At 44.7% G+C, this 14,141-nt stretch overlaps 1 protein-coding gene across 1 annotated transcript in view; it reads right to left on the bottom strand.

The window, feature by feature from the left end:
• The window catches only part of LOC129855419 (carboxyl-terminal PDZ ligand of neuronal nitric oxide synthase protein-like), a 224,346-nt gene that overhangs the window by 18,676 nt on the left and 191,529 nt on the right, over positions 1-14,141 (bottom strand). The window contains exons 8-10 of the mRNA XM_055923066.1: positions 12,312-12,473; positions 1,603-1,768; positions 912-1,106 (exon numbers count right to left, since the gene is read on the bottom strand). Of these exons, the coding sequence (XP_055779041.1) occupies positions 912-1,106; positions 1,603-1,768; positions 12,312-12,473 (523 nt within the window). The remainder of the gene's footprint in view (positions 1-911; positions 1,107-1,602; positions 1,769-12,311; positions 12,474-14,141) is intronic.

Here is a 14,141-nt window from a genome sequence, read left to right on the forward strand (position 1 = left end):
AAATGTTGTTTTCCATCTATACATACAGATATCATCATATTCTTACTAAAAAATAGTATTTGCTTACGAAGTGTGGATAAGGTTTCCTCTCTAACAAACACCAACAGAGTCTGTATACCAGTCAACAGTCCTGTACACTTTAGGGCCTGTACTGTACAGCACTGATACCTTACCGGCTCCTCACACCATTACACTGTATGTAGATAGAGACCAAAGTTCAAGGGGAGCAGTTTCAGCTATAACCTGTAGGCTGGGGTACACACACAGAGGTGCAGTAAAGGAATCTGTTTCTGATGATTCTGAGAGCAGAGAGGGGGGAGGGGGGAGAAGTGGGGGTCAGGTTATGGCTCTTCACTAGTGTTTTTACCTGGTGGGGATATGTGTGTTAAAGTCTGAGTCGATCAGTAAGGTGTGTGTGTGACTGTGTGTGTTTAGAAGTGTGTGCATGTGTGAGAGCGTGTTGCATGTACGAGCATGTGCTTTTGTGTATTGTGAATGTGTGTTGTCGAGCTACACTGCTATCTCATCCCCCAGGCAGTCTGGTGGTCCCTGTCTGTTGAGCACATTTAGCAGGCGGAGGGTCTCCTCGTCAGACCCCCAGCCGTATATAATATCCCTCTCCTCCCTCTCTTCTCTCTCCTCCATATCCTCCCTCTCTTCTCTCTCCTCTGTCTCATCACTATCATCAGTGGACGTGTACTCGGACGCAATGCCAGATTCCCGGAACCTCAGCAGCTCTAGACTGCCCAGTACCTCGTCGCGGGTTGATGACATCACCACCCCCGACCCCTCCTGACCTTTCACTCCATTCTGACCCCTCCGCTGTGGAGGAGTAGCGGGGCGAGGGTCAGGTGTTGGGGGTCCGGGCAGGAAGCGGAAACATTCAAGCTTGAGGAGACACTGTTCCCTACCTAGGGGGCTGCCCAGGGGCAGGGAGGAAGAGAAGAGTGGGTTGACCGTCCTGTCCTGGCCCACGCCCATGTTGATTCCCAGCGCTGGCAGGGTGAGGCTGGCGTGGTCCTGGAGTCGAGGGGTCGTTGGGTCACACAACACTGGGGGGACGGTGGAACGGAAAGTGATCTCCAATAGACTGTCCTGGGAACCCACTGGAGGAGGTGAAGAGTGGGAGGGGAGAAAAGTGGGAGGGGAGAAAAGGGGGATGTTAGTTTCATTAAAGATTCCCATCCACCCCGGGTAGGGAGTGTGAAACGGTGTCAAACACTACGTTAGGAGGAGGTGAGGTGTGGAGTGTGATATCAGGAGGAGAGGAGGGGGCTGAGGTGTAGAGCTGGTTGGTCCGCTGAGGTGTAACATGTTGTATAATGATGCAGCTGAAAAATGTGTGAAGTATGTAACATGTTACACGATAACATGCTGGTGGGTCCGTTGGAGTCTACGCTTGGCCTGTCAGCTTAAAGAGGTGTGATATGGTGTGTGATGAGAGAGAGATGGGGGAGGGAGAGAATACATGTGCAATAGGGGAGGAGAAGACAAACAGGGTCTTTGAGTGGATAATGAGATGAAGGGAGTCTGTGTGTACATGTGTGTCATGCGTATGTTTGTGTGTGTGTGTGTGTGGTCATGCATCCTGTGTGTACTCACTGGACCTGGGCCCAGACATGTTGACCTCCAGTTCCTGGATCTGTTTGACCAGTAGAGAGATGTGCTGCAGCAGGTCCTTGTTCTGGAGCAGCAGCTGATGCACTCTGGCCTGGGCCTCCAGTCTGGCTGTAGCCTCCGCACTCAGTTGGTCCTTCAACAGGTGCACCTGGGGGGAGACAACACACACACACACCTGAGATAAGGACATATTTGGAAGAGAGAGAACACATATGCATGCACACACACAAGATACTGCTGTACAGTATGTTCATACACGTGAGAGAGAGAGGACACTCCTGAGATGTGCCTGTAGACAAACAAACACTCAATAGTGACTTCAGACTATTGAGTGTCACTAAGTATGTCTGTGTATTTCTGTATGTGTCACACCAAAGCCCATAACTCGAGGAGCAAGACGAGGACTGTCACACTTCAAGTTGAAGCTTATGAAAATGTAATGCCATGAGTGGTCTGTCGCAGGATTAAACCAAGAGAAGAAGAAATACAGTTCCCATGAAAGGCTGCAGCCTGCAGTGGCATTAGTCACTAATCATAGAAACCAGAGACGAAGAAGAAAACAACCTGTTTCTCCTCGAGCCCAGGCTTCAACACCAGGCTCAGGGGACACACAACCCTTGGGATTATCATGGGAGCGAACAGCGCTGTTTGGATTCCGAGCCATGTCTTCTCAGAAACAGTACACATGGAGAGAGACTGATCCCCGGAGCCATGTCTTCTCAGAAACAGTACACATGGAGAGAGACTGATCCCCGGAGCCATGTCTTCTCAGAAACAGTACACATGGAGAGAGACTGATCCCCGGAGCCATGTCTTCTCAGAAACAGTACACATGGAGAGAGACTGATCCCCGGAGTTCTACAATATCAAGGGATGTGCATGCGCTTTAGTCTACATGGTAATATTAGCCAGAACGTACAGTTGAAGTCGGAAGTTGACATTCATTTAAACTCCGTTTTTCACAATTCCTGACATTTAATCCTAGTAAAAAATCCTTGTTTTAGGTCAGTTAGGATCACCACTTGATTTTAAGAATGGGAAATGTCAGAATAATAGAAGAGAATTATTTATTTAAACTATTATTTCTTTCATCACATTCCCAGTGGGTCAGAAGTTTACATAGACTCAAATAGTATTTGGTAGCATTGCCTTTAAATTGTTTCTCTTGGGTCAAACGTTTCGGGTAGCCTTCCACAAGCTTGCCACAATAAGTTGGTTGAATTTTGGCCCATTCCTCCTGACAGAGCTGGTGTAACTGAGTCAGGTTTGTAGGCCTCCTTGCTCGCACACGCTTTTTCAGTTCTGCCCACAAATTTTCTATGGGATTGAGGTCAGGGCTTTGTGATGGCCACTCCATTACCTTGACTTTGTTGTCCTGAAGCCACTTTGCCACAACTTTGGAAGTATGCTTGGGGTCATTGTCCATTTGGAAGAACCATTTGTGACAAAGCTTTAACTTCCTGACTGATGTCTTGAGATGTTGCTTCAATATATTCACATAATCTTCCTCCCTCAGGATGTCATCTATTTTGTGAAGGGCACCAGTCCCTCTTGCAGCAAAGCACACCCACAACATGATGCTGCCACCCCCGTCACGGTTCGGATGGTGTTCTTCGGCTTGCAAGCATCCCCCTTTTTCCTCCAAACATAACAATGGTCATGATGGCCAAACAGTTGTATTTTTGTTTCATCAGACCAGAGGACATTTCTCCAAAAAGTACGCTCTTTGTCCCCATGTGCAGTTGCAAACCGTAGTCTGGCCTTTTTATGGTGGTTTTGGAGCAGTGGCATCTTCCTTGCTGAGTGGCCTTTCAGGTTATGTCAATATAGGACTAATTTTACTGTGGATATAGATACTTTTGTACCCGATTCCTCCAGCATCTGCACAAGGTCCTTTGCTGTTGTTCTGATATTGATTTGCACTTTTCACACCAAAGTACGTTCATCTCTAGGAGCCCGAACCCGTCTCCTTCCTGAGCGGTATGATGGCTGCGTGGTCCCATGGTGTTTAAACTTGCGTACTATTGTTTGTACAGATGAACGTGGTACATTCAGGCGTTTGGAAATTGTTCCCAAGGAGGAGCCAGACTTGTGGAGGTCTACAATTGTTGGAAAAATTACTTGTGTCATGCACAAATTAGATGTCCCAACAGACTTGCCAAAAATATAGTTTGTTAACAAGACATTTGTGGAGTGGTTGAAAAACGAGTTAAGTTTATGTAAACGTCCGACTTCAACTGTAGGTGCAACCTGTTTTAAAAAAGCTGGAAGGTCATTTCAAGGTGAGGCAGAGTGTCATTGGATGTGTTGCATATATCCTGACAAGAGAAGCGATCGGGATATAGCAAAGAACGAGGCCCATCTCATTGTGAATAGTTGACAATGAGTGCTACTGTGGTACTTCTAACTTGACATTGAGCACTTCTTCCAACTTTATGATGTTTTCTATAGGAACTTTTCTGCTGTGGTTTTCTTACATCAAGGAGCATATCTTTTGGCTTGTTATAGAGCCCATGTCTCTATAGCACTGCATTGCTCTCACTTCAAGGAGAATGGAGCATGAATGGAGTCATGAGGCTGTTGCTAGAGAGTCAGAAGATACAATTCTGCTTTCATCATACCACAGCTAGAAAACTCTGTAACCAAGGTAACGTGGATGTATAGCTTTCTGTCATCATTATTGATGCAATTACTGTAAAGAGAAACAGTTGATGGTGATGAGATGATAAAAACAGCTGAAGGACTTTGTGTCTAATGAGAAACCTCTGAACTGTGCAGACACAAGATGGAGCCACTCCATCTCAAGGCTTCCACTTACTGTAATGTACACCCCTTCAACACCACACCCTCCCCTCTTCTCATCCCATCTCTCCCACTTCCTGTACTCTCCCCATCACACCCCTCACCCTCCTCTTTCCCCATCTTCTCATCCTCAATTCACCCCTGGACGGTAAACGCCAGGAAGGAGAGAGGGTAAAAGACAGATCAGATTCCATCATCACTCCACTTAGCGACAAATAGCAGTGATCTAGCCTCCATTAAAGAGGGCCATCAGCGTCAGAGCTCATCTGTAAACCCCGACAGTCTAAGGGCACTGTCAGGGTAATTGATATACCACAATACGACACATCAAGCACCGCCAGGACAGAACATGAGATATGAAGGCCAAAATGTATGTGACTATGAGGAGAATATACGCTGTCCTGATCAAAGTGTGAAAGGTAAACTGAGTTTAGTCCGACATGCCTTGGAGAAGGAAGGTGTCATATTTGTCCTGGATTGATCTGAGATGTGACTGAGACATGCTCCGAAAATGCTGCTCTGTGGTGATGGTGAATGCAGCCTGAATAATAACACGGAGAACAGAGATACTAAATGTGTCTGTGATGATTGAGAGATAAAGATAACAGCAGAGAGGGAGAGCGAGAGAGTGAGTGAGAGAAAGAGAGTGAGAGTGAGGGAGGGAGACAAAGTTCAAGTTGAGCCAGACAGACATGTTCTTATCAACGCCTTACAGCATTTTCTGCATATTTAATAAATTAAACAATAATTAAATGCTTTGAAGCAAAGTTTGGTTTGATGAGAGGATTCCACAGGTTATCAATTCTGGGACTGGAGGCACTGAGGACCCTGTTCACATCCATCTGCCCGACGGTAGATGACATCTACCAACATGTGGATCGAATCTTGCAGCTTGACGTTCTCCCCTTCCGCAGCAAGAAGTTGGTGACACAGTTACACCAAGACCAGAAAGCTGTGAACATCCCAGAGGCTGGAACCAAACGTCTTAACGTAGGTGACACTATCCTACCCCCATTCTCTGTGCCAAGGAAGCATCTTCCCTGAGAGCCACCAAAGAGGCCAGGCACTTGTAGACTGGGGCTTACTGCCGTGAGACCACAGAAGATGGACCTCTTCAGCTAGGCTGGGCAATCTTGGTGGTCTTGGTGGCCTGCCTCTCCGGTTAGCTTGGTGACGCACCCTGCCTCGATGGGCTTTTGGATCTCGGCATTGTATACTTTTGCCTTTCCGGGGTACTTTGGCAATCTCTTAGTTCAGGATTCTAGGATGTTCACAGCTTCCTGATCTTGCCGTGACCAACTTCATGCTGCGAAAAGGAGAGAGCGGATGTGAACAGGCATTGCTGGGTTTGTACCTGCTGAGGCATGTGACCATCAGGGCTCTGGAGTGTCCAACCAAACTGCATATGTACAGCCGCTGGTCTACAAGCTGGCCCTAGCCTGATTGTCTCTATCAGGTTGGTGTAGTCCACTCCGATGAGCTGCAGTGGGTGTGCCTTGTCAAAGGTATGATGTGTGATGCCCCTTAGATGGCGATAGCACTTCTACATGGCTGGCACGGGATAGGACTGCTCATCAAGGGCCAGTCGGTCAGCCCATAAAGCACCCTTTATGGGGTACCTCTCTGCTGGCCTGGCCACAGGGATACTTCAATTGACTGATGAGCAGCGTGGTGTTGGATTGTCGTCTGGGCTATGACTCCTCCTATCCTTCTGAGGGGAGGACGATTGTCCACTCTGCTCCATCTAAAATGGCATACATATTCAGAGACTTCTGGCCAGTCCTGAGCACGACTGGCACTACCTTTAGGTAGACTCGTGGGTGAGGTAGACTTTGTCTAGAGGGGTGACAAGCAGGACACTGGAGCTCGGCTTGGCAACACTATGAAGCACTTAGAGATGTGCTTCATTACATTCTCTGCATGGTTTTTGTCTGGGTGCATGCATCGGGGCCATGGTTAGTGCAGCCACACTTTACATTTGTCTTTTTTCTTTAACCTTTATTTAACTAGGCAAGTCAGTTAAGAACTCATTCTTATTCACAATGACGGCCTACACCGGCCAAACCCGGATGACATTGGGCCAATTGTGCGCCGCCCTATGGGACTTCCAATCATGGCCAGTTGTGATACAGCCTGGATTTGAACAAGGGTGTCTGTAGTGACGCCTCTAGCACTGAGATGCAGTGCCTTAGACTGCTGCGCCACTCGGGAGCCCACTTCCGGCAACGCTTACCGTCCTTGATTCACTTTTGATATGTTCTGACGGCTGCTTCACTATCTCTGTTCACTAAGATATATAGTGTTCAACACTGTGGAAGAGGTCCAGGCAGGTGAGCCGGCTTGAGCGGTGCAACAGGTCCAGGCGGATAAGTTAGGTGGAGCGGTGCAGTAGGTCCAGGCAGGTGAGCTACCTGGAGAGGTGCAGCAGCTCCAGCCGGGTAAGCTAAACGGAGCGATGCAGCAGTTCCAGGCAAGTGAGCTGGCTGGTGAGGGGCAGCAACTGGTAAGCTGGTAGGACAGGAGTGGTCCATGGAGGATAAGCTGGCTGGGTAGGTGCAGCCCACGATCGGTCAGTTGAATAGAATAGAGCAGCTGACGGAGTCTGAGCTTGTGTCATGCAGACTAAGCCTGAGCTGTGGGTAGAACAGCTGGTGTTTGGAAGACTGGTAGCTCGGGGCGTGCTCACCAGTCCATGACTGGTTTGGTGGGGTTAACAACACCAAGGTAGAGTGCAATGTCACATTTCCATACCGCTGGTAGGGACTTTTGGCCGACTGCCTACTTGAAATTTGTGTTTGTGGCAGTGATTTTGTGACAGTGTAGGTCTGTGTGGTGATGGTGGCCTCTGTAGCGATGGTGGCTTTCTACAGGGTCGACCTCGCCAGCGCTGCCATTCCTGCCGAGGAATATGTTAGCGGTAGGGTGACTGAAACGTGGGGAGCAGTGTCCTGTGGGCTAGCCATGAGCTGGGTGTAGTTTAGTGTAGTGAACACTTCTTGCCCTCACAGTGTTGGGGTAGAGGATCCGAACACGGGATAGCTGGTAGACGGGGGTTGCAGTTTTGGCCTGCTGTCCTCCACTGGGATGTAGCTCCCTGGTGCTGGCACTCTGCACCTGCACTCCTCCTCCACAGTCAGATAAACTGTGGATTCTGGTTGGAAAGGTAATAGACGTTGGGCATGTGCTGCCACGGGTTGTTGTCGATGTTGTAGAGGAATCAGTATACATTGTTTTCTGAGATAACGTTCGGGGATGGGATCTTCTGACGGTGAGACTGTTGCTGTATGTCTTTGCTCCTCTGCCGTGTCACAGTAGGTGTATTGCATCTGGCTCGAAAGACCAATGTTACACTATCAAATTATATTCCTAAACAAAGATGGCGTTCTGCTCAGGTGACCAACAGGTGACCAATCAGGTGACCTGTCACCTGACCCTACAAAGATGGCTGCAGAGCACACCAAACATTCTTTGTTTTTGCAGCCATCAGAGGACTCTCCACCAGTATGCGTTATTGACCAAAGAGTGTTGTCTGTAACTTTGATGCCTTATATTCACTGTTATTCTTATAGTTGTGGTGTAAAAAGTATCCAGTTGTCATATTTGATTGAAAGTAAAGATGCCTTAAAAGAAAGTAAAAGTCACCCAGTAAAATACTACTTAAGTAAAAGTCTAAAAGTATTTGGTTTTAAATATACTTAAGTATTAAAAGTAAATGTAATTGCAAAAATATATTTAAGCATGAAAAGTATAAATCATTTCAAATTGCTTATATTAAGCAAACCAGACTGCACAATTTTCTTCTTTAAAATTGTTTTATTTACGGATAGCCAGGGGCACACTCCAACCCTCACAATTTACAAACAAAGCATGTTTGTTTAGTGAGTCCACCAGATCAGAGGCAGTAGGGATGACCAGGGATGTCATCTTGATAAGTGTGTGAATTGGACCATTTTCCTGTCCTCCTAAGCATTAAAATATAATGAGTACTTTTGGGTGTCAGGGAAAACGTATGGAGTAAAAAGTACATCATTTTCTTTAGGAATGTAGTAAAGTAAAAGTAAAAATGTTGAAAAACGAGTAGTGCTTTAAAGTATTTTTTACTTAATAACTTGTTAGAGTTAATTAGAAACAAATGATTGAGCCATCAATAAGAGCAGGCTAGAGTAGATGTAGTGTACCGAGACTAAAGACTAAGTTGTGGGTGGATGCTAACCACCAAGTCGGCTCCAGTTAGAGTGAGGTGGACAAGAATCCAATGAACACTTGACCATTTATCATCAGCACCAATGAGCACCAATGAATGCTAATCAGTCCAAACATAACACATCAAGCTAGTAAGTTGAACTCAATGGTGTAAAGTACCTCTTAAGGATCCCGTAGGATCAGTGTCCCTTTACTGGGACGGTTGTTGCTAATGTGACTAAAATGACGTTGTAAGTAACAGCAAACTTTCCAGGACACAGACATGTCTTATATGGGTAGAAAGCTTACATTCTTGTTAATCTAACTGCACTGTCCAATTTACAGTAGCTATTACAGTGAAAAAACACCATGCTATTGTTTGAGGAGAGTGCACAACAACAAAAAACTTTTATCACGGCAACTGGTTTGAGCCACTCACCTCTGAAGGTAAATAATGTACTTACATTCAGTAATCTTGCTCTGATTTGTCATCCTGAGGGTCCCAGAGATAAAATGTAGCATAGTTTTGTTTGATAAAATCCATTTTTATATTCAAATGTAGGAACTGGGTTCTACAGTTTGAACCCCAGCTGTATCTAATTCCCATGTCCATGCCTGGGATTTGTAGAAGGAAAGTTCTCTTTCAATGCCAAAAACACTGTCTGTGGTGGTATCTGAAGAGGCAGGGCTTTCCCCAGGGAACCATCTCCCACCACGCTGCTGGATAAATGAATAAACTACACCATTAGCTCTCATCGCATAACATCAAAGGCCTAAGATGAAGTAGACTGTGACATAAGACAGTGTATGTGAGACATAAAGTGTCAAAAGTGATTTTCTACTACCTTCTATGAGGTCCGTGTGTGAGACTGTCAGGCTTGTTGCTAACGCTCTGACAGTGTGTGTGTGTGTGTGTAAATACATTAGGTTGAGCACAGTTGTGAAATTGTTGCCACTGGTTTCCAGCCGCTTCGTTGACTGTGTGCTTGTGTGTGTTTGTTGATTCTGCATAGCTAGTGTGAAGAGCGTATGACCTATGTGTCCTAACTAGGTCATTGAAAACCGATCGGACTTTATACACTAGTAACCAGAGGTGTGACCAAGTCACTATTATTCGAGCCACAAGCAAGTCTCATGTCACAAGGTCTGAGTCTCAAGCCGAGTTCCAAGTAGAACGGGTCAAGACTCGAGTCAAGTCAAAGTCGTGCATTCTAAGAGCAAGTTGAGTCACAAGTTTAAGTCTCAAGTCAAGTAAAAAAAAAATCTATACATGCAACGACTTGAACTAAAAACCTTTGTATATTTATTGAGGCTACTAGTTGTCGCACAGCAGTCATAAGGGCATGAAAGGCAAGGCAGGTTGATGTGCTGAGAGTGTAGATTTATTTACAGGTCTTGGTGATTCAATGGTGAAAGCGTCATATCTCTACAAAATATACAAGTAGGTTTACCAAATACACACAGGCAATATTCCAAAAGAATTAGCCTCTAACTGGCTTAACCTGTCCTATCTGAATAGACACAGGGAGAGGGCAAGGCTGTACAGCCTCCCCTTGAGAAACCACATTGAATCTGTCTAACAGGATCTCAAACGGGAACACCAATTGTACATAATATAAGCACTTGGTCCCCAGGACCATACAATTACCCTATTGGCAACTACAACCAATAAACTGGTTCTATAATGTAAAAGGCAATTTCCACATCCATTGTTACATTGGTACATTTGTCTTAAAACCAGATGTAATGATATTTCAACAACATGATTACATGGAAAAATCCTTTTCTCTTATTCAACATTCTGACTCCAAAGCGTGGAACCAAGGCCATGTAGCCTATTTCTATACACACTGAGGTGCGCGCGCTCCTATTACTCACAACAACAATGACAAAGACTTAGGACACAGACACACAGAATTCCAACATAACCCGGGAAATAGGAACAAAGGAAACCATACATTTAATGAAATAAACAGAACTTCTATCTCATGAGTCTTGTGAATGTTCATGTGCGCTATAAACATTGTGCCCTCTCAGAGCAGTGTAAGAAATGGTTGGCTAACTGAAAATGTATCGTAGGCCTATCAAACATTAAGTAGAAATGTCTATGTGTTGCAAAAAAACGTTACGGGGGTGGAATGGTGAAATGCTAGCAATTATTGTATTATTATATGTTGGGGCTCCCAAGTGGCGCAGCGGTCTAGGGCACTGCATCTCAGTGCAAGAGGCGTCAATATAGTACCTGCTTCAAATCCAGGCTGTATCACATCCAGACGTGATTGGGAGTCCCATAGGGCGGCGCACAATTGGCCTAGCGTTGTCCGGGTTTGGCCGGTGTAGGCCGTCATTGTAATTAAGAATTTGTTCTTAACTGACTAGTTATATAAAGGCTCAAATAAAATAAAAAATGTAATATAGATTTACCACATAGGGCCTATGCTTTTAAACACGTGAAAGCAGCAGCAAACATTTCAACAAGAGAAAAAAAGCACTCTCCACTGGCGTACGTTTGGAGAGCGAAGTAAACAATGAATATTCTTGATCACCAAACAATCTTTGGAGCTGCATATTTATTTATTACAGCAATCCTCTCTCCCTACAATTTGACGTTTGCACTGCACTCAATCCTATAACTGTACAGCAAATCAGCAATATGTTCGCTAGCTCACCAGACCTGTGTTGATTGACAGTTTGCTGGTTCAATCAGAGTGCCGATTTCACTAGCCAATTTGTTGCAGTTTTTTTTATGTTACATGGGCAATGCTCCGGCTACTGTCTCTGGCTGCGTGTGAAGTAATCCACGTAGACTGTTCCACAAAATGAGTGGCAAAACATTACAAACCTGGCCAGATAATTTCAAGTCATCAGTCTCAAGTCCAACTCAAGTCTCAAGTCATTTTATTTTCTATCAAGTCGAGTCTCAGGTCATCAAATTTGTCCACAAATTCTGATAATAACACAACTGAAACCAATCTAGTCTCTTGTATAAACAGTGCAGCACTCTATAGATGACAGTAATTCAATAGGCACGGTGGGTCAGACTTTATCTGGGTAGTCCGGATAGTCCATCTGTAGATGCTGTAGAGCTGTTCATACTACTGTATCTGTTGATAAGCAACTGTTTGCTAGGGTTAAGTTTAGACTAAGGGTTAATAATGTTAGGGTTAGGACTAGGTTTAGGGTAAGGGTTAATTATAGGGTAAGGGTTAAGGTTAGGTTTAGTAGATAGTTGAAATGTTACTGATAGTCTGTAGAGAATCTACAGTTGGACTTTGTAAATTGTTTTACCGCATGGTGTATTAATCATGTTTTGTCAATAATTATGTAAATAATCCTGCTGCTGAGCTGGGTTAGTGGTGAGTAATTGGTATTTTGTGTATTATTTTGTATGTGTGTGTGTGGGAGAGCTGGTGTCACAGATAAGTCACACATATGATTCATAAAGGTTCATATTAGCAAAGTGAAGAGCTTGCAGACAAACAAGATAGTAGCTAGGAGGGGACAACGACCAGCTCACTGTAGTTCAAACACCTTCTGTTAACCTACACAAACATGTGTGTCTCAGTCCTACCTGTGCCACAGCTACATGTGTGTCTCAGTCCTACCTGTGCCACAGCTACATGTGTGTCTCAGTCCTACCTGTGCCACAGCTACATGTGTGTCTCAGTCCTACCTGTGCCACAGCTACATGTGTGTCTCAGTCCTACCTGTGCCACAGCTACATGTGTCTGTTGCTGTTGTTGCTGTAGTTGTTGCTGTAGCAGCTGAATCTGGTGGTGGACTGACAGGGGAGCACTGTTGAGCAGAGTACCCGAAGACGGCAGCAGCATCCTGGGGGACGCCAGCAACAGAGAGGCCTCCTCTGGAACCTGCCATGGAGGAGAGAAGGTTAATGATGATGGATTGAGAGAGGGAGCCATCAATACAAGGAGAGAGAGGATGGAAGAGGTACGGAGGAGATGGAGATAGTGCCTTCAGAAAGTATTTCCACACATTTTGTTGCGTTACAGGCTGAATTTAAAATGTTTGACTTTGTCACTGGCCTACACACAATACCCTATAGTGTCAAAGTGGAATTATGTTTTTCAACTTAACTACAAACGAAAAGCTTTAACCTCGAGTCAATAGGTATTCAACCCCTTTGTTATGGCAAGCCTAAATAAGTTCAGGAGTAAACATTTGCTTAACAAGTCACATAAGTTGCATGGACTCTGTGTGCAATAATAGTGTTTAACATGATTTTTTTATGACTACCTCATCTCTGTACCCCACACATATAATTATCTGTAAGGTCCCTCAGTCAAGCAGTGAATTTCAATCCCAGATTCAACCACAAAGAACAGTGAGGTTTTCCCATGCCTCGCAAATATGGGCACCTATTGGTAGCAGACATTGAATATCCCTTTGAGCATGGTGAAGTTATTAATTACACTTTGGATGGTGTATCAATACACCCAGTCACTACAAAGATACAGGCGTCCTTCCTAACTCAGTTGCCGGAGAGAAAGGTAACCACTCAGGGATTTCACCATGAGGCTAATGGTGACTTTACAGAGTTTAATAAGTGTGATAGGAGAAAACTGAGTATGGATCAACAGCATTATAATTAGTCCATAATATCCAGGCAAAAGAAGAAAACTTGGTTCAGTCTGCTTTCCACCAGACACTGGGAGATTAATTCCCTTTTCAGCAGGACAATAACCCAAAACACACTGCAGTTGCTTACCAAGATACAGTGAATGTTCCTGAGTGGCAGAGTTACAGCTTTGACTTAAATCTGCTTGAAAATCTATGACATTACATGAAAATGGTTGTCTAGTAATGAATGATCAACAAACAATTTGACAGAGCTTAAAGAATTTTGAAAAGAATAATGGGCAAATATTGTCCAGATGTGCAAAGCACTTAGAGACTTTCCCAGAAAGACTCACAGCAGTAATCCCTGCCAAAGGTGATTTTAACATGTACTCAGAGCTGTGAATACTTACAGTATGTAAATTACATATTTCTGTATTTTATTGTCAACAAATTTGCTCAAATTTAAAAAAATATGTGTTCACTTTGTCATTATGTGGTATTGTGTGTAGATGGGCGAGAGAAAAAAATATTGAATCCATTTCGAATTCAGGCTGTAACAAAACAAAATGTGAAATAAGTCAAGTGGTATGAATACTTTCTGAAGGCACCGTCGATGAATAGAAAGAAAGTCAGAGAGACATATTTATATATGTTCATATTCAATGTGTTCTAGCCTGGCTGAAGCGACCCATGTGATTCACAGCGCAGGGGGGGCTGTGACACACTGGTCTGGAAAGGAGGCTGTTTGTTAATGCAATATTTGCTTAGAAAGGGGTCAATGGGTTTGATTGGTTTTCTCAATGTAAAAATCCAACCGTTGTGAAGGAAAGGGCCGGGGAGCTGAGTGTGGCTGTGCGTGTGGGTGTTGAGTAAGAAAGACACAGAGGAGAGCCAACCAGTGTTCGCCAGACTAACATTTCCCCTGGTGATAAGGTGATAAGCAGAGCTTAAGGTAAAAC

The sequence above is a fragment of the Salvelinus fontinalis genome, chromosome 5 (assembly GCF_029448725.1).
Source record: "Salvelinus fontinalis isolate EN_2023a chromosome 5, ASM2944872v1, whole genome shotgun sequence".
Classification (NCBI taxonomy): domain Eukaryota; kingdom Metazoa; phylum Chordata; class Actinopteri; order Salmoniformes; family Salmonidae; genus Salvelinus; species Salvelinus fontinalis.